This window comes from Esox lucius, chromosome 14, assembly GCF_011004845.1.
Source record: "Esox lucius isolate fEsoLuc1 chromosome 14, fEsoLuc1.pri, whole genome shotgun sequence".
Taxonomy (NCBI): Eukaryota; Metazoa; Chordata; class Actinopteri; order Esociformes; family Esocidae; genus Esox; species Esox lucius.
Window position 1 is genome coordinate 13,101,701 of NC_047582.1, and position 28,000 is coordinate 13,129,700.

Sequence of the window (28,000 nt, forward strand, 5' to 3'; positions counted from 1 at the left end):
TCTCCCTTCAAAGACCAATGAGATTCATTTCTCATCTTTTCTATAACGTATCTGGTTACTTGTTGGAGCTCGCCCAAATTGAAAATATGTGAGTAAACTAAGTCTGCCTGTTTTCATGTTTTACTTATTTTTTACATAATATAGTTATAGCTAACGTTCATTGTTTGTTAAGTCAACGTGGTTTTATTACGGATATATTTGGTCCTGTTAGCTACTGTGTAACGTAACTAGCTAGCTATCTTAAGCTCTTTAACGGTACTTATAATTTAGCTAACACGTTAATACGGCGGTGTAGATGTGTATTAACCCCATTAACTAACTAGCTAGACAATTTAGCAAGCTAGGTTTTTACTGCAGTAAAATAACGGTATTTGCTTTACGGTATCGTCTGTGTAACGTTATATATTTCAATATTTATTTATCTAAAAAGCTGCAACTACTAACCAATTATGTTATTTTGAACCCTAGCTAGCTACTACTACTAGCTTTCTGTGTTCTGCATCTAGCTACTACCGGCTACAGCTAGCCTCATTTGCAATTAAGCGGAATTGTTTCAGACCAATATTAGTTATATTTACTTGTTGATGACATTCTTGGTTATGTATCTATACATAGCTAGGTGGTGAGGAAACAAAAACCTACTCGAAGGTATCCGGGCTAGGCAAAACACGTCTCCTGTCAAAAAAGCCGGCATGTCCCTGTGGTTTTATAACCATCCGGGGATTTAAACCATCGATGTCAACAATCTTGTTAAAACTATTCCCCATGTTCTTCAAGTTATCATGTATTCGTTAAATTAGTTAAAGTAATTCAATTTCTTTCCTAACCATGGTGGAATCACTGGGCCTGTTCAATTTATGTATGTATTCATTTCAGTGCGACTAACTGAAAAACAATATATTTTTAAAATATTTGTTGATATCCAAGGTCACATGGTAGTGTTTTAGCTAGTGTAACAATACTAACTAAAAACACAGTAGCAAACAGTTAATATTGTAATTAAATGTCAGTATATGTAACCATTCTTTAATATGTTAAATAGCAAGTTCCTACTGTTTCTTTTTCTTTTCAAGGATGGAACAACTTTTTCATGCTCTGGATCCTACACAATGGTCAAAATGATGTGGACAGTCTGCTCTCACAGACACTGTATTGAGCTGCTTTTGGCTTGATGTGCCCATGAAGGCCTTGTTTCAACGCAGGCTTCAGAAGCTGAGGCTATACATGGACTAGAGAAGAAGACTATTTATTGTTCCGTTCCTGGACTTCTGTTCTTCAGCCCACCATCTTCCCTGCCATCTCCTCATTCACCTCCACTACACCCCAGCCCTGACCTCACCTGTTTCCAACATGGGCTGGCTCCTCCCCTTTGATAACCTGCTGTGCATGGCGCTCGGCATCTCCTTTACTGTGTGGTTCACCTCGTTGCTAGTCTTCATCATTGTTCCAGCCATTCTTGGTGTGTCCTTCGGGATCCGCAAACTGTACATGAATAGTCTTCTAAAGATCTTTGAGGTGAGTTCAAGCCACATTGTCAGTGCCTGCTCCGAGAAAGACAAAGTTACTTTGATAGCGGACCTAAACCTCAACAAAAACAAATATTTTTGTTACCATAAATCTGGAGACCTGATTGACTCCAACTTTTTTTGTTTGTGCCACCTGCCTATAATTGGGTGGCACCCACGCAGTGTCAATTGCATTTCGGTCATCATCTCAGGACGTTTTACTCAAAGCATAATTAAGAGGTGTAATACATTTTAGATATAGTATCCAGTAAGTACTTTGTTATGTGTAACATATTAAAGGAAGGAATGTTTGATTCGAAACATTTTGATATGCAACATAATCGAGTTATTGAGCAACACTGGCTAACCTCAGTTGGGTTGTTGCTGTTTCACTCTTTATTCCAAAACGGTGATATCCTGTCCTGTGCCCAGAGATTCTTGACGGTACACTAATATTTTGCAATCAGTAACCAGTTTATTAGGTTCACCCCTTTTGTTCATGAGAATGTATCACTCCTACAGACAGTGATTGACATGGCTGCGACTTGCTAAATACAGTGGGTATAGAAAAGAATCACCCCCCTTTAAAATAATCACATTTTGTTGCTTTGCAGCCTGAAATGAAGACAGACACAGTTTTTGTTTCATTCAGCTGTATTTACTCAGTGCAACTTATAACATCCAAGTGAAAGATATAACACCAACATGTTAGAAAAAAATAAAAAAAAATTAAAAAAACAATCCCTGAGTTGAAAAAAGGATCACCCCCTTGTGTCAGTATTTTATTGAACCACCTTTTGCTTTAATTACAGCCTTTAGTCTGTTGGGATATGTCTCTACTAACTTTACACATCTAGACGTTGCAATATTTGACCACTCTTCTTTGCAGAACTGCTCAAGTTCAGTTAAATTTGATGGTGACCGTTTGTGGACTGCTGTCTTCAAGTCATTCCACAGATTTTCAATGGGGTTTAAGTCTGGGCTCTGACTAGGCCATGCAAGGACATTCACCTTTTTCTCCTTCAACCACTGTGTGGTCAGTTTTGCTGTGTGCTTTGGGTCATTGTCATGTTGGAAGGTAAATCTTCTTCCCATTGACAACTTTCTGGCAGAGAACAGCAGATTTTCCTCAAGAATTTGACCGTATTTTGCCCCATCCATTTTTCCTTCAATCCTGACAAGTGTTCAAGTACCTGCTGCAGAGAAACAACCCCATAACATGATATTACCACCTCCATGCTTTACTGTAGGAATGGTATTATTTGGACGGTGAGCTTTATTGGATTTTCATATCGTTTGCCGTTGAGGTCAAATATATATATTTACATTTATTATATTTATTATTATATAATTATATTATATCCTGACCCAGGAAGGTTCTGTGTTGTACCAAATGACCTTCCACTTCTTAATAATAGACTTCACTGTGCTTTTAGGCACTGATAAAGCCTTTGAATTTTTTTTGTATCCATCTCCAGACTTGTGCCTGTCCACAACTTTATCTCGGAGATCTTTTGACAATGCCTTGCCACCTATTGATTGTTTTCTTCAGTTGTACTACCAAGGACTGAAATGCTTCAGGAAAAGCTTGTTTCATGCTGAGCTAATCAAAATGACCACATCTGATCACAGTTGAAAGTCAATTGGCTTTGTGCTATTGAGAAGGTGATTAACTACACCTGGTTGAGTTTACAAGTCATTTTTAGGAGGGGGGTGATTCTTTTTCCAACTCAGTGATTCTTTAAAAAATTCTGACAAGTTGGTATTATATCTTTCACTTGGATGTTATAAGTTGTAAATACAGCTGAATAAAACAAAAAAATGTTTTGTCCGTTTTCATTTCAGGCTGCAAAGCAACAAATGTGATTCTTTTAAAGGGGGGTGATTCTTTTCTATACCCACTGTAACTAATGCAAAATGGGTCTTTTCCAGGCGTTCAGGTTCTCCAGGCGTGCAGGTATCTCAGAAACAGCTGTCCTCTTTTTAAATATATGTTCTTACACAACAGCCTGTCTTGATGATGCTGCGACAAAGAAAATGTCCTCCGGTAAACGGCAGTTCTGTGGATGAAAACAAATTGTTGATGCAAGCAAAGGAGAATGGCAAGAATTGGGCAGGCTAATATAACGTACAGTGCAGTATTTAAATCCATGGCTTGTAGTGCAGGTGTATGATTACTTCATGGCGCCGGGTTACCTTTTGTCATGTGGGCATTTTCAGCAGCACAATGCCATGTCCTGTGTGCTGTGACCCAAAGCACTCAGAATGTTTGCTGGAACATGACAGCTAGTTCATTTGCTTGAGTACCATTTAAAGTTCACAGCCAAATAAAGCATCTTTGGGATGATATGGTATGGGCTGTTTGCAGCATGAATGTACTGTTGCCCACTCTGCTGTAACTGTGTCGCCGTCATCTCAGCATCATGGACCAACATCCCTGAGGAACGTTGCAGATATCTTGTGAAATCCATGACCAGTTATAGATGGATGTACATAATGGGCAACTGAGTGTAAATGGACGTAATTCAGTTTTTGTTATTTCACCACTTAAGGAAAACATTAGCTAAATTACAAACTCTTTATAACACAGCTACTAGACATATTCTACTCAAACAGTAACTGTAATGTCCTAAAGAAATGCAGTAAGGCCTACTGTACAGCACTCACAATGCAGAATTTTGTGTTTGCTGTATTTCAAAGACACTACAGGAACACTCCACTTACATCAATAATGAGGATACTGCATGTGACTGTTTACAAATGTATAGTTTTTGTTGAAATATAAAAGTTAGTAAAGCCGGCCACAATGGGACCAAAAAAACAACCTATGGGTTGTCTTTAGGCTGACATTAAATGCAAAGGATTTGCATCCAAATACTAAAATGACAACTTTATTTAAAATGATGTTAATTTATTCAGTTACTTTTGCTCCGTGTTTAAAAAGAGTTGTACTTCCTACTTCATTGACAGATTATTGATGTTAATACTCCCAAATGAAAACTGACAGGCTGCACTGTCCTCCTTATTCATTGTTTCATTTTGAATCTGATGTGCTGAAGTATAGAAGCAAAAGCAACAAAACATGACACTCTCCAAATACTTACAGACTGCCCTGTTAATAAATATTTACTCCCACAGCCAAGTCAAAAGCTTACTAAACGATCATGGTTGGAGCCCTGTCTGTTCTACACTATATCACCAATTTACGTGTGAACTTTTACATGGCTATGTTTGAATAGACTTGCAGTAACTTAATTAAAAAATATTTGACCTCAGTGTGATCTGGTCTCAGAAAGACAGGTCTCTTTAGAGTGGGTCTTTCTTAATGTGGAGGGGTCAACTGCACTAAGAATGCATTGCATTATAGACATAATTGTTCTGTGGTCCTTAAGTATTTTTAATAAGATTTTCTTTGTTCACTATTAAAATGAACAAGTATAAAAGATCACCACTATTGTTTCCATTTGTAAAATGTCCTATGTGGTCTTTGCTTCCTTCCTACATTTGACACCGACCTGTTGTCTCTGTCATGGCCATGTCACAATTCTTCTGGCTGGAAGTGCTTAATTCACATTCCAGTTGGGATTTTATATCTACAGTACAATCTGATTATATTCCTTCCATTCAAACAAAGGCTTGAGGTTAATTGAAAATGGATAATGAATGAGACGTTGTGCAGCCACTGGATGTGTGTAGGAAATGGTTGAAGGACATATACAGTAGCGTTAAGAGGCATGCGGCTCTGGGCCATGTGGTCTGTTGTTATGTAACATGGTGAGTGAGGCCCTGTGTGTTGCCCTGCTTACATTAAGGGAGCCGCAAATAGTGGAGTCGGCCAACTTCAACCAGATCTACTGTAATTATGTAGGTTGACAAGTGAAAGTTCTGTGATGGTTTAAGGCTGTCTTCACTATTGTCCCTCCCTCAGGGAATCTGCTGGTCCCCCAGATACTGCCTTCTCTCCAGGGTTCATGGCTCTAAGGGGATCAGGCTGCCGGTTGTAATTATGGCTGTGTCTAAAATAGCTGTTGTGCTCCTTTTCCCCATGGAGCCGCTTACTCTACTCTGACTGCCTGACATTTGTTCTAGGGGATGTAGTCTTGGTAGGCCAACCTAATCGTGTGCAAGACACACATGCTGTCCCCCAAGACTACATGTGACGCAACTTCAGGCTAATGAATGATGATATCATGGCACAGAGTCATAATTGCTTCTCCTCAAATTATAATAATTATGAATCTAAAGGTTGTGAATGTAAATGTCATCTGCTTTAGAATGAGGGTAAAAAATACCCTTTGGGTTAAATTTGTGCTTGAAAGTTTGTATGAATAATGTATGATCCTTTTTAGTGGGCTACTTTGCGGATGGAGAGAGGCGCAAAGGAGAAGAATCAGCATCTGTACAAACCCTACAGCAATGGTATGACCTTTCAGTCTCTTCTGTATGGAACTGGTAACGTCTGTGTTGTGACATTAACGCTGTCTCCTGTCCTCTCTTTCTCTCTGTGTGTGTGTGTGTGTGTCAGGGATCATAGCTAAAGAGATGTCCACCCTGGAGCAGGAGATCCAGGAGCTCCGGTCCAGCAGCACAACACTGAGCTCTGAACCTGAGTTTGAGATGGCAGACATCATGTCTTTCTGCCGGCGAGGTGTGGAGAGCATTGTGGACGACGAGGTGACCAAGCGGTTCTCCGCTGAGGAGCTCGAGTCGTGGAACCTGCTGACCCGCAGCAACTACAACTTCCGCCACATCAGCCTGCGGCTCAGCGTGCTCTGGGGACTGGGTCTGTTGATTCGCTACAGCTTCCTGCTGCCGCTCAGGTCAGAGGTCAGGGATCACGAGGGGGTCAAGTCTGCAAATGACCTTTCTGAAAATGATGGTTACTTAGCATGAAAGACCTCTTTTCTAGAGTTTCTGTTGGACTGCCTGAAGTTCTGCTTGTTTTCTACAGGATTACTCTGGCAGCTACTGGCATTGGTCTTCTCGTTGTCTTGACTACCATAGTGGGTTTCCTACCGAGCGGCCGGTACGTTCAGAGAACAGATAAATGTACAGTCTCTACAAGAACATTCTGTTGGAGTGAATATGGAGGCATATGTCTGTGTGCTCACTTCCTCAGGTTGAGGACGTACCTCAGTGAGAAGATTCATATGATGTGTTATCGAATCTGTGTCCGAGCCCTCACAGCCATCATCACCTACCACAACAGGTACCATAAACCCACCAGGCACTCCGTGACTGGCGGCCAGAACCCAGCACAGGCACACGCAGACTGAACTGAATGACCAGGAGAGCGTGCACTGAACTCAGACTATATCATTTCCATTAGGGTTGCTAGGAAGTTTAGCAGGAATGGTGGTTTTGCCCAACTTAATATCCGGTCAGATTAACAGTACATGAGTTGTGTTTGAAGGCCCATCATGACAGATGTTGCCAGATTTCATCCATTCTAGATACAGCATGGGCTTCACATATGTTGCACAGCAAGCTCACATTTCCTCAAAAACACTTCAGTACTGAATCGATAATTGTACCTGTCTTTGTTTTCTTATTTGTGAGAAAGTTGTTGTATTTTCTATTGTGGAATGTTCTGAGACACGTTATATTGACCGGATGTGACAGCTGACGGCAGCAGCTGGATGAATTCTCAAGTGTACAGTCTTATATGCTCAAAACCTATTGGGTGGCACTTTACCTCGCAGAGTTTTTCAAAGATAATCACCCAACCTGAATCCAACTGAGCATGTGTTTCACTTGCTGAAGTCAAGAGTGAAGGAATCTCCTACAACAAACAGGGACTGATGTTGAGTGTCTCCAGGGAAGATGGCCAGCATTTGGTGATACCTATGGGTTGACTTTAGGCTGACATTAAATGCAAAGGATTTGCATCAAAATACTAAAATGACAACTTTATTTAAGATGATGTTAATTTATTCAATTAATTTTGCCCCGTGTTTAAAAAGGGTCGTAATTCCTATGTCGTTGACAGATTAAAACTGACAGGCTGTAAAGAGACACGTTATATTGACCGGAGAGTTTGCTACCGGCGGTAAAGCCCCAGGTGGATGATGTAATCACTGGAAGTGGCATAGAGATGTTCTGTATTATGTCTACATGAGGAAATGGATCCAGTTCTTTGTTAACAAGTTCCAGTGACTGTCTCAGCATTATGCATGTTATTTAATCCATGTATTGTCCTCTAACTGCTGGAATTAGTTTGAGAAAGGTGTGCCTCATGGGTGCAGCTTTGCTGTTATTGGTTCACTGACTCATCCAGGTTGTAGTTAGAAGTTAATTCTGGGTTATTGTGGTTTCTGACACCATGGGCCTTCACACAACTCAAGGTAATGTATAGCATGAGCTGTCTCTTGTTGATGTTTTTTGCTTGTCTTACAGTGAAAACAAACCAAAGAATGGAGGAATCTGTGTGGCCAATCACACAACTCCCATTGACGTCATCATCCTGGCCAATGATGGCTGCTATTCTATGGTAAGCCCTCCTAGTATGTAAACACTGTGTGTGTGTTTAAAGCTGCCTGTATTAGAGGTCTTCCCGGATATAGCCGAATGTGGTAACCCGAGATCAGATCCGGATCCAGCTGCATTGTATATGAGGTGTCAATTGGCCAGCAGATCCAGGGTTACATCATAGTCTGTGGCTCTTAGATGTATTGTAAATATCTTATGGAAGTCCCATTTGCTATGCATTGCATTCAGTTAAGGACATTCAGTTAAGGACATTCTGTTAAGGACAACAAGGTTTTTCATATGTCTCCTGTGCCGGTTTGCATCCTTGTCTGATTTGAGTGTGTTAAAGGGAATTTGCATAGGTCTACTGCAAGTGACTGAAGACTAATGTTCCAGTATCCTGTTTTATGATGTTTGTACTAGAGATATGTGATATGTTTTTTCATACCAAGGCACAATGGTTAGGCTTATGTTGTGTGAAGGACGGAATTTTCATTATTTCTGTTCATGCGTAAGCGATAGAGTATTTGAAATAAATGAAGGGGCACGAAATAACTAAAGACAAAGAAGAATTATAGAAAGAGATGTGTTTTTACAAAAACACACACCCCTTCTGAAAATGTTATATTAGGGATGTCATTATGAAATACTGAGCTGTAGACCATAGCGTATGACTGCCAGACAAGATAAAACCTTTGGGGGTAATAATATATTTCCTATTAATTGGGTCTGAAATGTATTAGACAATTTCACAGGTTATTCCACATCTCGAGAATATATATATATAGCATACATAATGTGTTGGGCATTTGGGCACTAGATTTTTGCCAAGATATTCAAGATTATCACCCAGTCTTCACTTCATCTCACAGGTTGGTCAGGTCCATGGTGGTCTAATTGGGGTTGTCCAGAGAGCCATGGTCAAATCCAGCCCCCACATCTGGTTTGAGAGATCGGAAGTCAAAGACCGACACCTTGTGGCCAAAATGTAATACTGCAACTGCAAATTGACAAAAACAACCGTTGTTCATCAGTCTCTTGACCATTGTCTTAAGTCCATTAAAAAGCAATAAGTCAATTACTGAACAAATGTGTTATGTATTGAAAAGAGTTATTTACACAGAGTTATTTTCCCAGGCTTAGCAACCACGTAGCTGACAAAACTAACCACCCCATCCTCATCTTCCCAGAAGGTCTGTATGGAAAACGCCCTTATTCTGTGATGGAGATGTGCACAGGCAGCTAATGAAGGCTGTCATGACGACTGACGCTCCATGCCGTGTGTTTCCCACTTAGGCACCTGCATCAACAATACCTCTGTGATGATGTTCAAGAAGGGCAGCTTTGAGATCGGCTGTACTGTCTACCCCGTGGCCATTAAGGTAGCCTCTCCCTCTCTTCCCACCGCCCCGTCATTCAGTACTACACCCCCCCCCACCCACCCACCTGGCGTTGACCTGCTTTGTGCCTGTTACAGTACGACCCGCGGTTTGGCGACGCCTTCTGGAACAGCGGTAAGTTTGGGATGGTCAGCTACCTGCTGAGGATGATGAGCAGCTGGGCCATCGTCTGCAGCGTCTGGTACCTGCCGCCGGTCAACCGAGAGGTGAGGCCCACCCCCGACTTGTGGCCTGACGTTCGAGTTGGCCCACTGTGTGCCAACCCTTGACTGGGCTCTCTGATGTGGCTGTGTGTTCGCAGGAGGGAGAGGACGCGGTGCAGTTCGCCAACAGAGTCAAAGCAGCCATCGCCAGGCAGGGAGGCTTGGTGGACCTGCTCTGGTGAGACATTTGACACGTTCTGTAGCAAAGTCCCGAGCTGTAGGTTGATTGGCGTGTGTACATTCACACACGTTTCCATGTGCAAGGAGTTGAGAAAAAACCATGGCTCCCTGTCTGTCTGTTTTACTGCCTGTTCTAAGGGATGGAGGACTGAAGCGAGGGAAGGTGAAGGATACGTTCAGAGAGGAGCAGCAGAAGCTGTACAGCAAGGTGCTGGTTGGGGACCAGGAGGACCAGGCTGAAGACCGACCTCTGGAATTCTCCACTCTCAGGCCAGAGGAAGACGAGGAGACGGGCCGTCTTGACCGCCAAGGTGAAGAGCAACCATTAGACTCTCTCAGACTACGGGAAGACTGCTGTCTGAGACTACAGGGAAATTATACATTGCGACCGCCGACCGAAGAGAAGGAGAAAAAGGAGGAAGGAGATAGACTAGGAGGACCAAGTGAAGCCAGACCACAGGAACACTGCCCACTCAGACCGGAGACTTAATGCGAGGGGGGGTTCATTCTCACCAGGTTAAAGGTGCAGTACATGTAAAAGATAGTTGAATTACAAAATGCTTGCATTATGTTTAATTCAAAACAAGCTCTGGTTCCATATTACACAGGCTGACCTTTTACTTTCAGTTTTTTTCCCCAATTTTCAACGGGGGTAAGAAAAAAAAATGTCATGGGAATATACACTCACCTAAAGGATTATTAGGAACACCTGTTCAATTTCTCATTAATGCAATTATCTAATCAACCAATCACATGGCAGTTGCTTCAATGCATTTAGGGGTGTGGTCCTGGTCAAGACAATCTCCTGAACTCCAAACTGAATGTCAGAATGGGAAAGAAAGGTGATTTAAGCAATTTTGAGCGTGGCATGGTTGTTGGTGCCAGACGGGCCGGTCTGAGTATTTCACAATCTGCTCAGTTACTGGGATTTTCACGCACAACCATTTCTAGGGTTTACAAAGAATGGTGTGAAAAGGGAAAAACATCCAGTATGCGGCATTCCTGTGGACGAAAATGCCTTGTTGATGCTAGAGGTCAGAGGAGAATGGGCCGACTGATTCAAGCTGATAGAAGAGCAACTTTGACTGAAATAACCACTCGTTACAACCGAGGTATGCAGCAAAGCATTTGTGAAGCCACAACACGCACAACCTTGAGGCGGATGGGCTACAACAGCATAAGACCCCACCGGGTACCACTCATCTCCACTACAAATAGGAAAAAGAGGCTACAATTTGCTCACCAAAATTGGACAGTTGAAGACTGGAAGAATGTTGCCTGGTCTGATGAATCTCGATTTCTGTTGAGACATTCAGATGGTAGAGTCAGAATTTGGCATAAACAGAATGAGAACATGGATCCATCATGCCTTGTTACCACTGTGCAGGCTGGTGGTGGTAGTGTAATGGTGTGGTGGATGTTTTCTTGGCACACTTTAGGCCCCTTAGTGCCAATTGGGCATCGTTTCTGACCATGTCCATCCCTTTATGACCACCATGTACCCATCCTCTGATGGCTACTTCCAGCAGGATTATGCACCATGTCACAAAGCTCGAATCATTTCATATTGGTTTCTTGAACATGACAATGAGTTCACTGTACTGAAATGGCCCCCACAGTCACCAGATCAACCTAATAGAGCATCTTTGGGATGTGGTGGAACGGGAGCTTCGTGCCCTGGATGTGCATCCCACAAATCTCCATCAACTGCAAGATGCTATCCTATCAATATGGGCCAACATCTCTAAAGAATAGTTTCAGCACCTTGTTGAATCAATGCCACGTAGAATTAAGGCAGTTCTGAAGGCGAAAGGGGGTCAAACACAATATTAGTATGGTGTTCCTAATAATGCTTTAGGTGAGTGTATATTCCACAGCGATTTAGATGGTAACATGATTCTCTGTGTTACTAAACATACATTTAGCAAACTATATAGATTTGTAGCAAATAACTTCCAAAAAAGTTGGGATGCTGCCTAAAATGTAGATAATAAAAGAATGCAATGATGTGCAAATCATTAAAACCTTACAATCAATAGAAAATAGAAAAAATAGATTTCATTATTTCCTGAAAAATAAATGCCCACTGAATTTGGTGCCAGCAACACATTTAAAAAAAAAAGTTAGGACAGGGGCAACAAAAGACTGGAAAGGTTGTGTAATGCTAAAACCTAAACCTGGTGGAACATCACACAACTAATTAGATCAATTGGCAACAGGTCAATAACATGCTTGGGTATTAAAAGATCATTCTAGAGAGGATGAGTCTGTCAGAAGTGAGGATGGGGAGGGGTGTGGGCAAGTAGTGCAACAATTTAAGAATAACATTTCTCAATGTAAAATTGTTTGCAGATCTCATCATCTACGGTACATAATATCATTAAAAGATTCAGAGAATCTGGAGAAATCTCTGGATGCAAGAGACAAGGTGGAAAACCAATTTTGGATGGCTGTGATCTTCAGGCCCTCAGATGGCACTGCAATAAAAAACAGATATGATTATATAGTGGACATCGCTGCACAGGCTCAGAAACACTACTGAAAACCGTTGTCTGTGAACACAGTACGTCACTGCATCCACAAATGCAAGTTAAATCTCCACCATGCAAAGAAGAAACCATATATAAACAAGATCCAGGACTGCTGCTGCCTTCTCTGGGCCAGAGCTCATTTAAGATTGAGGCGAAATGGAAAATCAAAATTTTTAATTATTTTTGGGAATCATGGACAGGGCATCCTCCGGACTAAAGAGGAGAGGGACCATTTGGCTTGTTACCAGCACACAGTTTAAAAGCCAGCATCCGTGATGGTATGAGGGTGCTTTAGTGCCCATGGCATGGGTGAATTGCACATCTGTGAAGGCACCATTAATGCAGAACAATATATACAAGTTTTGGAGCCACGTATGCTGCCTTCCAGACAACGTCTTTTTCAGGGAAGGGTTATTTCAGCAAGACAATGCCAAACCACATTCTGCACATATCACAACAGCATTGCTCCGTAGTAAATGAGTCCAGGGGCTAAACTGGCATGCCTGCAGTCCAGACCTGTCCCCCAATGAAATTATTTGGCGTATTATGAAACGAAAAATACAACTTGTTGAGCAGCTACAATCCTATATGAAGCAAGAATGGGAAAACATTTCACTTTCAAAACTCTCCTCAGTTCCCAAACGCTTACAGAGTGTTGTTAAAAGAAATGGTGATGGAACACAGTGGTAAACCTGCCCTTGTCCCAACTTTTTTGAAACATGTTGCTGGCATCAAATTCAAAATGTATTTTTCCAAAGACCACAACATTTCTCAGTTTCAGAATTTGATATGTTGTCTTTTACTATTTTCAATTAAACATAGGGATACATGATTTGCACATCTTTGCATTCCGTTTTTATTTGCATTTTACGCAGCATCCCAAATTCTTTGTACTTTGTACATTGGTCACTTGCGCCTGGCACAAAATCAAAGCAGCATTTCCTTTCTGACAGCAGTGCCATGCTGGAGGGGAGAAATCAACAGGCAAAAATAACAGCCAGTCACAACATTGCTGGGTATGTCATATAGTGAAACACAATCAGTATGTTATAAATGCAGATCTATCGCTGAACAGTTTGTTAAATTACAATGCAAAAATTAAACTGCCATGTGTAGCACCTTTTAATAGGTGTAAGTGTACCTGCAGTCGTTCTCGTGAGGCACTACACAAAAGGACGTGTTGGTAGTATAAACGCTAGACAAGGAGACTGAAAGGAAAGTCATTTGAATCTCAGTGAAATGCTCTGGGAAAAGGTAGTGTGCAGCAGCAAGCCAAATACATTGTGAGTTGGTGTTACACTGTGCATGACATTTGATGCATTTTAACTATGTTAATACCATATTGCAATATTTATCTTCAATATTGGAATATCTTCTGTGTATTTGTTATTTTAACCACTACTATATATTTATACATATTGAACACCAATAGTGTCTTTCGGGTAGTGTATTTATTATCTGTTATTTATTAAACCAATTCATAACATTGTCATGAATAGAATCTCCCATTTAGTAGAACATGTTACAATCTGAATAGGTTTCTGTAAAAGGCTTTAAAAACAAAATATTGACACAATTCCTTCTAAAGGAATGCAAGGGACAAGGGATCAGTTTTGGAGAGGAAAACTACAGTGCAAGAGCAGGCTGAAGTCCCAGATAATAAGTCAATACTGCATAGAGAGTATGACATGGAAGACATGGAAGACTTATTTATTCTGTCAAAACGTATTCAATGTGCTTTATTAGTCATTAAAATGTATTCTATTTATATTTTAAACTGAAGGTTAAATTGAGGGGTTTGGCCTTTGTAATTGCTACGCTATGTGGTTTGACTTGACAGTGGAGTTGGTTGGAGTTGAAGCAGATCGGTGACAAGATACACACATACACACACAATTAGATTTTCTTTTGATCTGTAATAATTGAATGTACCTGCCAGGGCTAAATGAAAACGTAGTCTGGTAGATTCCAATAATAAGGCAAACATTGTTACAGTATTTTGAGAAAACAATTATGACACTTTACAAAACAACTGTGGGTGCGGTTCAATCACATGATGAAGTAGTTTGTTTACCATCCTTCATGAGGCATCACGGCCAACTAATTTGGTTCTCTGTTGTTGAAATCGGTCTTACTTTTGTACATTTTTATTACTTAACAGATGCAATTATCCAAATGGATAATCCAAATGTGCAGAGGCCATTACTAGTTAAAAACGTAAAATCTCATCATTGTGCAGAGGCCATTACTAGTTAAAAACGTAAAATCTTATCATTGTGCAGAGGCCATTACTAGTTAAAAACGTAAAATCTCATCATTGTGCATGGGCATTCTGCTTCCTCCCCCACTTGGTTATTTATTAAAGTTAGTGTAGACAAAAAGTTGTCAGGCCATGCTGCAAAGCCACACTGATCTTCTAGAACAGAAGCCATCTCGGTTTCTAGGAAATCACGTTTCATTGCCTATTGGCATTTGGTAGTTGTTGATTTTAGACACTGACTAAATCTGAAAGAGAAAGTAATTGTAATCATTCATTAACTACAGTGTAATCAGTTTTCATTAAAACAAAATGTTTTATAGCTAAGCAAAAAAGCAGAATCAGCTGTTTCTCAGTGCACAACGACCTTGAGCTGTACAGTGGGTCAAAAATGTATTTAGTCAGCCACCAATTGTGCAAGTTCTCCCACTTAAAAAGATGAGAGAAGCCTGTAATTTTCATCATAGGTACAATTCAACTATGAGAGACAAAATAAGAGAAAAAAAAATCTAGAAAATCACATTGTAGGATTTTTTATGAATTTATTGGTAAATTATGGTGGAAAATAAGTATTTGGTCAATAACAAGTTCTTCTCAATACTTTTTTATATACCCTTTGTTGGCAATGACAGAGGTCAAATGTTTTCTGTAAGTCTTCATGAGGTTTTCACACACTGTTGCTGGTATTTTGGCCCATTCCTCCATGCAGATCTCTGGAGCAGTGATGTTTTGGGGCTGTCGCTGGTCAACACAGACTTTCAACTCTCTCCAAAGATTTTCTATGGGGTTGAGATCTGGTGACTGGCTAGGCCACTCCAGGACCTTGAAATGCTTCTTACGAAGCCACTCCTTCGTTGCCTGGGCTGTGTGTTTGGGATCATTGTCATGCTGAAAGACCCAGCCACGTTTCATCTTCAATGCCCTTGCTGATGGAAGGAGGTTTTCACTCAGTCTCACAATACATGGCCCCATTCATTCTTTCCTTTACACGGATCAGTCATCCTGGTCCCTTTGCAGAAAAATAGCCCCAAAGCATGATGTTTCCACCCCCATGCTTCACAGTAGGTATGGTGTTCTTTGGATGCAACTCAGCATTCTTTCTCCTCCAAACACGACGAGTTGAGTTTTTACCAAAAAGTTCTATTTTGGTTTCAACTGACCATATGACATTCTCCCAATCCTCTTCTGGACCATCCAAATGCTCTCTAGCAAACCTCAGACGGGCCTGGACATGTACTGGCTTAAGCAGGGGGACACGTCTGGCACTGCAGGATTTGAGTCCCTGGTGGTGTAGTGTGTTACTGATGGTAGCCTTTGGTACTTTGGTCCCAGCTCTCTGCAGGTCATTCACTAGTTCCCCCCTTGTGGTTCTGGGATTTTTGCTCACCGTTCTTGTGATAATTTTGAACCCATGGGGTGAGATCTTGCGTGGAGCCCCGTATCGAGGGAAATTATCAGTGGTCTTGTATGTCTTCCATTTTCATATAATTGCTCCCACAGTTGATTTCTTCACACACAGCTGCTTACCTATTGCAGATTCAGTTTGAGGTTGTGGACAGTGTGACTGTTTGAGGTTGTGGACAGGTGTCTTTTATACTGATAAGTTCAAACAGGTGCCATTAATACAGGTAACGAGTGGAGGACAGAGGAGCCTCTTAAAGAAGAAGTTACAGGTCTGTGACAGCCAGAAATCTTGCTTGTTTGTAGGTGACCAAATACTTATTTTACCGAGGAGTTTACCAATAAATTCATAAAAAATCCTACAATGTGATTTTCTGGTTGAAGTGTACCTATGATGAAAATTACAGGCCTCTATCATCTTTTTAAGTGGGAGAACTTGCACAATTGGTGGCTGACTAAATACTTTTTTGCTCCACTGTATGTGTATTTTAGATTTCTTTCATTGCCGCTGCAGAATCTCAGGAACAAATCACATGTATTAGACAATGCAAGCTAGTCAACGCATTACTTAAAGTATGTTGTCTATCATGGTCTGGGAAAAACTATTCACATCACATCAGCTTTAATACCTCACTAAATATGTAGGTGCCATCTTTAGTTCAAACTCTAAAATCTCCCTTCCTTGTGCAGGGGCTCTGCATCCTCCTTCACTCAGTTCTCAGGGTTGCAAGGCTACCAGTAGTAGGTAAACCAATGGATGTTAATTTAAGTCATTAGCATCACTTAATTTACACTTGAATACATCATAACCTTTATTCATAGGATCCACATCAGGGATATAGTGTGACAAATTCACTCCAAAAATAATGTTTGCACATACGTGAGTGCTGATTGATACCCAAAGGAAACTAGCTGCCCAGAAAAAATTTTGTTAGGCCATGCTGCAAAGCCAGATTTTCTAGAACAGAAGCCATCTCGGTTTCTAGGAAATCACGTTTTATTGCCTATCGGCATTTGGTAGTTGTTGATTTTAGACACTGACTAAATCTGAAAGAGAAAGTAATTGTAATCATTCATTAACTACAGTGTAATCAGTCTTCATTAAAACAAAATGTTTTATAGCTAAGCAAAAAGGCAGAGGATGAAAATATAATTTAAAATAGGACACACATCAGTTTTATTGGTCCCCAGTTTGAGGCAGCTGCCCAGTGTCGTCTCTGGTTGGGACTTCTATTTTAGTTGCCCCTTTGGTCATTTGAGTTGTGGTTCATTGTTGGTGTGGCAGTTTTTCACGTAGGTCTCGGCTGGTTGCTCACCTTTTGTTGTTTTCTGTTGTTTGTAAAGACGAACAGGATGTATTACAGCCCTAAGCCTGGTGTCCTGCCTACCCTCCAGCGTGGCACCGGGCTGCGAGGGTCAGGCTTTGGTTGCTCCCAGCCCAGGCCCTTTCATTGCTGGCAAACCTGACAGATTCAGCCTTTATAGCAATTAAGCAATTGGGTCTGTTTTAAAGTCATCTTTGCCTTTTTTTTGGTCATTTTTGCTAATTATATACATTTACTATATATTTATTCTGATAAATAGTATAGTATACTGAATAGTGTAAATCAAAGTAAACAATTGAAATCACAGGCTGTTCCAACTGATGCAACTCTGTGACTCAGTAGTGTGTAAGGCCCCATATCATCACTGATTCACCGCCAAACCGGTCATTCTGGATGATGTTGCAGGCAGCATAACATTCACCACTGCATCTCCAGACTTTCACCTCTGTCACATGTGCTCAATATGAACCTGCTCTCATCTGTGAAGTGAACGGAGAGCCAATGGCGGACCTGCAAATTCTGGTGAATGCCAATCAGGCTGCATGGTGCTGGGCTGTGAGCACAGGTCCCACTAGAGGACATCAGGCCCTCATGCCACCCTCATGGCTTCTATTTCTGACATCTTGGTTAGAGACATGCACTCCTGTAGCTCACTTGAGGTCATTTTGTAAGATTCAGACTCCTCCTGTTCCTCCACACAAAGGTGCAGAGACCGGTTCTGCTGCTGGGCTGATGCCCTTTTCCGGCCCTGTGCAACTCTCCTCGTAGAACCGCCGGTCTCCTGGCATCTCCTCCATGCTCTTGAGACTGTACTGGGAGGCACAGCAAACCTTCTTGTAATGACATGTATGGATGTACCATCCTGGAGGAGCTGGACTGCCTGTGCAACCTGAATGGCGTGCAGGTACCGCCTCATGCTGTCAGTAGTGACAAGGATACTAGCGAAACACAAAACAAGAGAAGAATGGTCAGAAAGGATAAGGAGAGAACAATTGTCAGTGGCCACCACCTGAAAAACCATTCCCTTTTTGGGGGTTGTCTTGCTGTTGCCTCTCCAGTGCACCTGTTGTCACTTTCATTTGCCCCAAAACAGGTGACATTGATTCACCATCGCTTATGCTTCCTAACTGGACAGATTGATATCCCTGAATTTTAAGTGACTTGGTGTTAAACTGTGATCATTACGTGTTCCCTTAATTTATTTGAGCAGTATATGTGTGTATATCTGTATCTATATACTCCATGAGTTTCTAGCAGATAGACCATAGTTTAAGAGAAATTTGCTTAATTAATGAAAAAAGTATTGTACAGCTGACCACAACTTCAACAACAGTTTCTGTGGGAAATGCAACAAACTAGTTTCTATCCAACAGAACTACAGCTCTGGAAAGAATAAAGAGACCACAGCACCTTTTTCTTTCCTTTCCAAAAAAGTTGGTAAAGGAAGGTTTTGAGTGAGGAACAGAATGTGTACAATTAAGAGACCACTGCATATTGAATGCTTCTGTTCCTCACTCAAAACGTATCTTTTCAACTTTTTTGGAAAGGAAAGAAAAAGGTGTAGTGGTCTCTTAATTTTCTCAGGAGCTGTATTTCCAAGGATAAAGTTGGTTAGTAGTACACATTGTAGCCAATAAAGAATAACCCGTAAGAGGTACATTTGAATCAAACAGAAAAGGTCTAATTAATACATTTCTTATGCAATCATGAATACAATAATTTTGTTGTGTTTATTAAAATATTGGGTAACATTAGAGAATAAAATCAATATTCAAAATAACCATTGTGCCCACAATGCACAAAACTAGTGTGCAACAGCATGCAGTAGCCGGTCTAAACAGATCCCTCTGTCCCAGCATGAAGGACCCGTATTGAAGGAGAAAGAAATACATATTGAAAGAGAGAAATAAGCGCCATCTTTCGTGTAGTGTCATTATTATCTGTTATTTATCCAAATTCAAAATTATGTAAATGATTACATTCAACATGTTTTACTATCTAGTTATAGAGAGCATGTCATGAAGTACTGTTATCAATCATGTTATATAAACCCATTTAATGTTTTTTTAATAATTTAAACATGTTCTATATTTTTATTTACTAAGCTCTCTTGTTATGCCATGCGGTTTGGCTTTACAGTGGAGTTGGCCAGAGTAGAGCCAAGTCTGAGACCACACATGCTCACAGGTAATGTGTTGGAGTTTTAGTAGCCCTTATGATAGAATTGCCAGCATTTTACAAGCCATATATGACTTCTTATCCTCCGGATAAGGTGGTTTACAATCTGATTTGGAAATGTTCATTATCACTCGTGTTGCTAAAAAGTCTGAATATACTGTTTCAACATACAATGGGGAGAACAAGTATTTGATACACTGCTGATTTTGCAGGTTTTCCTACTTACAAAGCATGTAGAGGTCTGTCATTTTTATCATAGGTACTCTTCAACTGTGAGAGACGGAATCTATGATTTTTAAATAATTAATTTGCATTTTATTGCATGACATAAGTATTTGATTACCTACCAACCAGTAAGAATTCCGGCTCTCACAGACCTGTTAGTTTTTCTTTAAGAAGCCCTCCTGTTCTCATCTCATTACCTGTATTAACTGCACCTGTTTGAACTCGTTACCTGTATAAAAGACACCTGTCCACATGCTCAATCAGACTCCAACCTCTTCACAATGGCCAAGACCAAAGAGCTGTGTAAAGACATCAGGGATAAAATTGGAGACCTGCACAAGGCTGGGATGGGTTACAGGACAATAGGCAAGCAGCTTGGTGAGAAGGCAACAACTGTTGGCGCAATTATTAGAAAATGGAAGAAGTTCAAGATGACGGTCAATCTCCCTCGGTCTGGGGCTCCATGCAAGATCTCACCTCGTGGGGCATCAATGATCATGAGGAAGGTGAGGGATCAGCCCAGTACTACACGGCAGGAACCTGGTCAATGACCTGAAGAGAGCTGGGACCACAGTCTCAAAGAAAACCATTAGTAACAGTAATCCTACAGCGCACATAAGGTACCCCTGCTCAAGCCAGCGCATGTCAAGGCCTGTCTGAAGTTTGCCAATGACCATCTGGATGATCCAGAGGGGGAATGGGATAAGGTCATCTGGTCTGATGAGACAAAAAGAGCTTTTTGGTCTAAACTCTTTTTGGAAACATCATTCTTTGGGGATGCTTTTTATGCAAAGGGGACAGGACGACTGCACCGTATTGAGGGGAGGATGGATGGGGCCATGTATCGCGAGATCTTGGCCAACAACCTCCTTCCCTCAGTAAGAGCATTGAAGATGAGTCGTGGCTGGGTCTTCCAGCATGACAACGACCCGAAACACACAGCCAGGGCAACTAAGGAGTGGCTCCGTAAGAAGGATCTCAAGGTCCTGGAGTGGCCTAGCCAGTCTCCAGACCTGAACCCAATAGAAATCTTTGGAGGGAGCTGAAAGTCTGTATTGTCCAGCATCAGCCCCGAAACCTGAAGGATGTGGAGAAGGTCTGTATGGAGGAGTAGGCCAAAATCTCTGCTGCAGTGTGTGCAAATCTGGTCAAGAACTACAGGAAACATATGATCTCTGTAATTGCAAACAAAGGGTGTATAACAAAGTATTGAGATGAACTTTTGTTATTGACCAAATACTTATTTTCCTCCATAATTTTTACCCCATGCTTCACAGTAGGTATGGTGTTCTTTGGATTTAACTCAGCATTCTTTCTCCTCCAAACACGACGAGTTGAGTTTTTACCAAAAAGTTCTATTTTTGTTTCATCTGACCATATGACATTCTCGCAATCCTCTTCTGGACCATCCAAATGCTCTCCAGCAATCCTCAGACGGGCCTGGACATGTACTGGCTTAAGCAGGGGGACACGTCTGGCACTACAGGATTTGATAATTTTGAACCCATGGGGTGAGATCTTGCGTGGAGCCCCGTATCGAGGGAGATTATCAGTGGTCTTGTATGTCTTCCATTTTCATATAATTGCTCCCACAGTTGATTTCTTCACACCAAGCTGCTTACCTATTGCAGATTCAGTCTTCCCAGCCTGGTGCAGGTCTACAATTTTATTTCTGGTGTCCTTTGACATCTCTTTGGTCTTGGTCATAGTGGAGATTGGAGTGTGACTGTTTGAGGTTGTGGACAGGTGTCTTTTATACTGATAACAAGTTCAAATAGGTGCCATTAATACAGGTAACGAGTGGAGGACAGAGGAGCCTCTTAAATAAGATGTTACAGGTCTGTGAGAGCCAGAAATCTTGCTTGTTTGTAGGTGACCAAATACTTATTTTACCAAGGAATTTACCAATTAATTAATTAAAAATCCTACAATGTGGTTTTCTGGATTTTTTTCTCTCATTTTGTCTCTCGTAGTTGAAGTGTACCTATGATGAAAATTACAGGCCTCTATCATCTTTTTAAGTGGGAGAACTTGCACAATTGGTGACTGACTAAATACTTTTCTGCGCCATTGTATCTAATCAATGCATGACTTAAATTATCCTCACCTGTTTAAGTACTTTTGGAATATAAAGAAAATCGACCACGTTATCTGTCAAGTTCATTTTCATTATGTTGATTGCTCTGTGGTACACGTGTTTGCATGAGCTGATAAGAGCTACCGGTTTGCCAGTAAGCAATCTGTAAACATAAACTCAGAACAGAAACTCACTGCAAACATAAACAGAGTACATAATTTTGACCTTTTCATCATTTCTATAAAATAACAGCAGCATTAGCAACATTTAACATAGACACACTTTTGCACAAACGAGGAAGAGGAGGAATTACCCTGCCCAGAGGAAGCCAAGGAGGGCGGGCTGGCATAGCCCGAAAAAGCAACGTGGCACCCCCCTCTCCATCCTATGGGCCCACAACTCATGGGAGGAACCGCTGGGGTCGGGTGCGCTGCCATATGAGGGTTTTGGCCTCCGCCAGGGCTGAGCTTTGTCACCAATCCTGTTTGTAACTTTCATGGACAGGATATCGAGGCGTAGTCGGGTTGGGGAGGGGTTGCATTTTGGTGAACTGGGGATCTCATCACTGCTTTTTGCGGATGATGTGGTCCTGATGGCATCATCGGTCTGTGACCTTCAGCACTCACTGGACCGGTTCGCAGGCGAGTGCAGGAAACCGATGGAGTGCCTCCTCCGGGTAGGGAATGAGGCGTTACCCCAAATAAAGGAATTCAAATATCTCGGGGTCTTGTTCGCGAGTGAGGGGACAATGGAGCTGGAAAATCGGAGCAGCGGGCGCGGTATTGCATTCGCTTTACCGCACAGTTGTGACGAAAAGAGAGCTGAGCTGGAAGGCAAAGCTCTCGATATCCCGGTCAATTTTCGTTCCTACCCTCACCTATGGTCATGAAGGCTGGGTCATTACCGAAATAACTAGATCGCGAGTACAAGCAGCAGAAATGTGTTTTCTCAGAAGGGTGGCTGGCTTCTCCCTTAGAGATAAGGTGAGAAGCTCAGTAATCCGTGAGGAACTCGGAGTAGAGCCGCTGCTCCTTTGCATCAAAAGGAGCCAGTTGAGGTGGTTCGGGTATCTGGTAAGGATGCCCCCAGGACATCTCTCTAGGGAGGTGTTCTGGGCACGTCCAACTGGGAGGAGACCTTGGGGTAGGCCCAGGACTAGGTGGAGAGATTATATTTCGACACTAGCCTGGGAACACCTAGGGATCCCCCAGTCAGAGCTGGCAAATGTGGCTCAGGAAAGGGAAGTTTGGGGTCCCCTGCTGGAGCTGCTGCCCCCGCGACCCGATACCAGATAAGCGGATGAAGATGAGATGAACACACTTTTGCTAAAAGCACTGTGAAAAGGCCCAATTTGCAGGGAACTTGAGGGAAAAAACTTTTTTGAATCCTTGAAATGTACTTCCTTTTTATTTTGTTTCAGTAATGTGCTCATAAATAATTACTTGCTTAGTTGAGTTGATTCAACAACACTGACTTCTACAATGATCATCCATAAAATCATGACCACTGGCAGGTGAAGTGAATAACACTGATAATCTCGTTATCATGGCACCTGTCAGTGGGTGGGATATATTAGGCAGCAAGTTGAAGTGTTAAAAGCAGGAATAATGGGCAAGCTTAAGTATGTGGGCGAATTTGACAAGGGGCAAATTGTGATGGCTAGATGATTGGGTCAGAGCATCTCCAAAACAGCAGCCTTTGTGGGGTGTTCCTGGTCTGCAGTGGTCAGTACCTATCAAAAGTGGTCCAAGGAAGGAAAAGCAGTGAACCGGGTCATGGCCGGCCAAGGCTCACTGATTCACGTGGGGAGCGGTGGCTGGCCCGTGTGGTCCAATCCAACAGACAAGCTACTAAAGCTCAAATTGCTGCCAAAGTTAATGCTGGTACTGATAGAAAGGTGTCAGAACACAGCGCATCGCAGTTTGTTGCGTATGGTGCTGGGTAGCTGCAGACCAGTCAGGGTGCCCATACTGACCTTGTCCACTGCCGAAAGAGCCTACAATGGGCATGTGAGATCGGACAAACAAGTCCGATCCATGGAGGCTCCACCTCACAATTAACAGGACTTAAAGGAATTGGTGCTAACATCTTAGTGCCAGATACCACGGCACACCTTCAGAGGTCTAGTGGAGTCCAAGCCTTGACTGATCAGGGCTGTTTTGGTGTCAAAAGGGGGACCTACACAATATTAGGCAGGTGGTCATAATTTTCTGGGTGATTGGTGTAGATGAAGAATAGCGGCAACCAAGGAATATGTGGAAATATAATGTGGTGTCATTTGGTGGTTTTGTGGAGATTTACCGTTGGGAGTCGTTTAACCCAAAGAGGCGTTTAATCACAAACAACCCTACGAGTGTGAATGCATAACCAAGCATTATAAACATAGGCCCAAAGTTAATAAACTCCTGTGTGAAAACAGGCTGAGCTACCTCATGGTCAGTCTTAGCCAGGGGTAAATGCAATTCTAAAACTCCTTTGGTCTGTCTATATTTTTAGAGATTTTTTTGCCAATATGTATCCTTTCTTTGAGACACAATCTCATTCTCAGGAACATAATAATGAAAAATAGGTGTGGCATGTTGTCATTGTGAGTAAATTCGAAAGAGAAAGTAATGTTTGACAACCATTTATTAACAACTCTGTAATATCACAATATCTCACACCTCTTATTATGATAAATATTATAAAGAGTATTGTGCTGTATATTGCAGATAAAAGAAATCCAGTATGCCATTCTTTGTCATGTTATGACTCAGTCCTGAAAGTTCCTGTTTCATGTATCAGAAAAAATATAAATCATTTAGTTGTGTTTATGAAGGTCTTGGGTAATATTAGAGTATGTATGACAAAGAAAGATTCAAAATAACATTAATGAGTGTGTTAATGTAGGCTATATGAGTGCATGGAACATCACACTGACATAATTACATCATCATGGGCCTCTGTCCAAGAAGTTTCAAAGGGACCCCTAGCCAGGAAGCATGTGGACACGTGAGAAGTGTGTGCTCCCATTATGGAGCAATGGGCAGATTGTTTTCACAGTTCATATGGTCAGCAAGGCTGAACCCTTTCAGCAAATATTTAGGGGCCCCCGCATTAAATAGACTCTCTGCAAATATTCAGATGGCCCAGCATGCATAAAGAATGAAAAAGTATGACGTTTTCTTTTTGTCAGACTAGCGACAAGAATGGCCTGAGTGGTAGAGGCAGAGAGACCTGTTAATTCCACCAGGAGCTGGTTGAGTTTCTCAGCACAAAACAATCCTCCACATCTCTGAATGGTGATAGAGGCTGAGGAATGATAAATGATAAACAACAGTGCATTTGTCAGTCTACTCAAGTATGCAGATGACACCACTGTGGTGAGTCTACTCACTGATGGCAATGAGTCCATCTACAGTGGAGAGCCTAACCAGCTGGATGGAACATGGAACACAAGCAAAACAGCTGAAGTGGTGTTTGACTTTGGGAAACGCCTCCCCACAACCAGAGGTCGAAAGACGACATCCCACCAATCAAGAAGGCACACTAGTGAATTATGCCACTTCTATTCACACCACTTCCATCCCTATCTGATTTGGGTCTGCAACAACCAGACACAGAGGATCAGAAAAGACCACTACCTGAACAGTTTCTTTCCTCTGGCTGTTGTACTCAGAAAACAGCCTTCTGCCCCACAGACTCTAACAGGACTATACTCAGCACATCAAGCCACCACCAAACTGTAAAACTGTTGACTACACAACTGTACTATACCCAATGCTTGGCTAAATCTTTTCTTTTGATTATACCTTGTTGTAATTATATTTTTCATTATATTGGAATGGCCATATAACACATCGATCACAACTGAACACTTTTAATAACAGCGGTTGGTTAAAGGATAAAGTACATTTACCAAGATAACACAAACAACACCTGGTGTGAGTTGTTGGTGGGAGGTGTGGATAAGTAATGGTTGTGTCTTGAGGCCACTCCCCCCTTTCCACAAACTTTAAATAGTCTTTATCAAAACACAACTGCATACTGTGTCACAATAAGGAGAGCCAACATCACTGCTTCCACTCTACATAATTCTGACAGTCTGACATCTCAATGGGGCAGAAGCAGTCAGGACAGGAAAAGGAGCATTGGAAAAGGAGCATTGGTAATACATTTTAATATCATCACATTCTGATAAGTTCCTCAAGAGAAACAAGACAGATATGAATAGATATGAAGATATTAAATATAAATGTAGAAATTATTGAACATTTGTGTGTTATAAAAAAATTATAATATATCAAATAACCTGTGACCTTTACATCAGGGGTTTCTAAGGTTTTGAGTGCAAAAGCTGCTTTTAAAAGAGATTTGTTGCAAGCTAAAATGTTTTGATTTCGTTATTTTCTTTCTGCCACTTTCTCTAGTCCTTAGTGTGCAAAAAGAAAGTACTGCACAAAAATGTCAATCAATAGCTGGTAAAATCAGCATTAAACTGCTTGTGTTTTTTTAAGCTATGTTCCTGACAATAGGTAATGTCAGCTATCTTGAACATTACAAACCAACATTTAACATAATATTCCTCTCTCCCTTTAGAATTCAATTCTCCCCACCTATGTGGGTGTCAGTGTCTAGGGCCCCTGTCCTTCCACAATGGGTCCATGGGAAGCGGGTTGAGTATGAGTATAGAGGGCAGGCATGTGGAGAGGGACAGGAAAACCTTCCAGAATGGCTTGGCCTTCAGCAATCGTCCCATCAGGGTCCAGGAAAAGATCCATCTACGGGTGGAACAATGTGACCAACACTGGCAAGGAGCTCTACGGTTGGGCTTCACATCCAGAGATCCCTCCATGTCCGAGCCCTTCTTCCCCCCCGCCTTGGCTATCCCTGACCTTACCGACACCGATGGGTTCTGGGCATCCATTCTGCCCCCTGGTTTTACCATGCTAGGGGCAGAGCTCATCTTCTGGGTCACCCACCGAGGGGTGCTGGTGTGTGAGGGGCCAAATGGTGTGAGGTACAGGCTCCTGAATGGGGTGGATGTGAGACGCCCTCTCTGGGCCATGATAGATGTCTACGGGCAGACGAGAGCTGTGCTCCTATTGGGTATGGCATTTGGTGAATTTCTTGTGTGATAAACTAGCTTGTACAATCTTCCATTTTGAGATTGTATCACAATAACTAATCGACTGATCAGTCCTGTTATTCTTCCCCTTTCCAGGATCAGAAAAAAAAGCCTCTCTGCGCCATATCCAGAGGAGCTGTCCTGTTCCTCCCCCACCGCCTGCTTCTCATGGAGACAGCTGCATGTGTGTTGACAAGGGTCGTCCGTGTCGCAACTCTCTGGACTATAGGCTCTCTACTGACTGTATCACCTCCACAGAGGCAGACACTTTTGCGGGTTAGTAATCACTAACCAAATGCATTATTGATGTCAAAACATGATTTGGAAAGGGAATTTTTACAATAAAGTTAATAGGTCGACAAGTGTAGGTTACGCAGTTCAATTTGATTATTTAAATCGTCCTATGAACAGAATACACAAGGTATGGATTTTAAACAGAATGCTATCCAACCGATTTTCATTGTTATCATGTTTTAGAATTGTCCTGATGTAGGCATAGTGCTCGTGCCAACCTTTGCCTTTGGTTGCTAACAATATTATTTATTTTCCTTTGCAGAACAAGACTCTGAACAATGTGTAGTATGTCTATCTGCAAGAGCTACAGAAGTCCTTCCCTGCTTCCACCGCTGCCTGTGCGCTAGCTGCGTAATTCCGTTCAAACGCGTGTTCAGAAACTGTCCGCTGTGTCGTCACGTAATAAGGCCGACTGGACGTTGACGAACATACGCTTAATCTGTACATACGTTTAATATAAAATATGTTCTGATGTTTCTATTTTGTACTGTATATTCTGTTACTTGTTACAAGTTCATGAGGGGCAGCTATTGCTATCTCCTCCAATAGTGGCTGAGTGGCTGAGAAACACTGAGCGATGAACACAGAAAATATCCAGTTTGAATAATCTTTCTTTTCTGGTTACTTGACAGTATATCAATATTGTTCTTTACCGTTCAAGAGGCTTAAGCTTAAACTACTTGATGAATAACTTTCCTTGTATTAATTGTGTTTATTTGTTCATAAATAAGCATGAAATACATATGTAAATAAAGTTCTGGCAAAAATATGACCATTTTTATTTATTTTTTATAAATGAATGGGCCTTGGGAAATAAAGGAAATTGTTTATCTAATGAAAATATAGGGT

At 41.6% G+C, this 28,000-nt stretch overlaps 2 protein-coding genes across 3 annotated transcripts; both read left to right on the forward strand.

Annotated features, from left to right (window-relative positions):
* The first annotated feature begins 35 nt into the window (after positions 1-35).
* On the forward strand, positions 36-14,055 carry gpat4 (glycerol-3-phosphate acyltransferase 4). Its single transcript, XM_010877540.3, has 14 exons — positions 36-88; positions 1,074-1,515; positions 5,855-5,924; positions 6,031-6,325; positions 6,457-6,531; positions 6,625-6,714; positions 7,902-7,995; positions 8,846-8,961; positions 9,111-9,166; positions 9,270-9,355; positions 9,451-9,579; positions 9,675-9,754; positions 9,895-10,279; positions 13,244-14,055. Exons 2-13 carry the CDS (start codon positions 1,351-1,353, stop codon positions 10,244-10,246), a joined length of 1,608 nt encoding a protein of 535 aa, XP_010875842.2. The 5' UTR covers positions 36-88; positions 1,074-1,350; the 3' UTR covers positions 10,247-10,279; positions 13,244-14,055.
* Positions 13,095-27,908, forward strand: LOC105014917 (E3 ubiquitin-protein ligase NEURL3-like). 2 transcript variants are annotated; one of them, XM_020053696.3, is made up of 4 exons: positions 13,095-13,303; positions 26,329-26,838; positions 26,954-27,133; positions 27,414-27,908. In XM_020053696.3, the coding sequence occupies exons 2-4, from the start codon at positions 26,394-26,396 to the stop codon at positions 27,572-27,574; spliced, it is 786 nt and encodes a 261-aa protein (XP_019909255.3). In that variant the 5' UTR covers positions 13,095-13,303; positions 26,329-26,393; the 3' UTR covers positions 27,575-27,908. The 2 variants fall into 2 exon arrangements, with proteins under 2 accessions (XP_019909255.3, XP_010875933.4); XM_010877631.5 differs by lacking the exon at positions 13,095-13,303 and adding an exon at positions 23,978-25,897.
* The last annotated feature ends 92 nt before the right edge of the window (positions 27,909-28,000 follow it).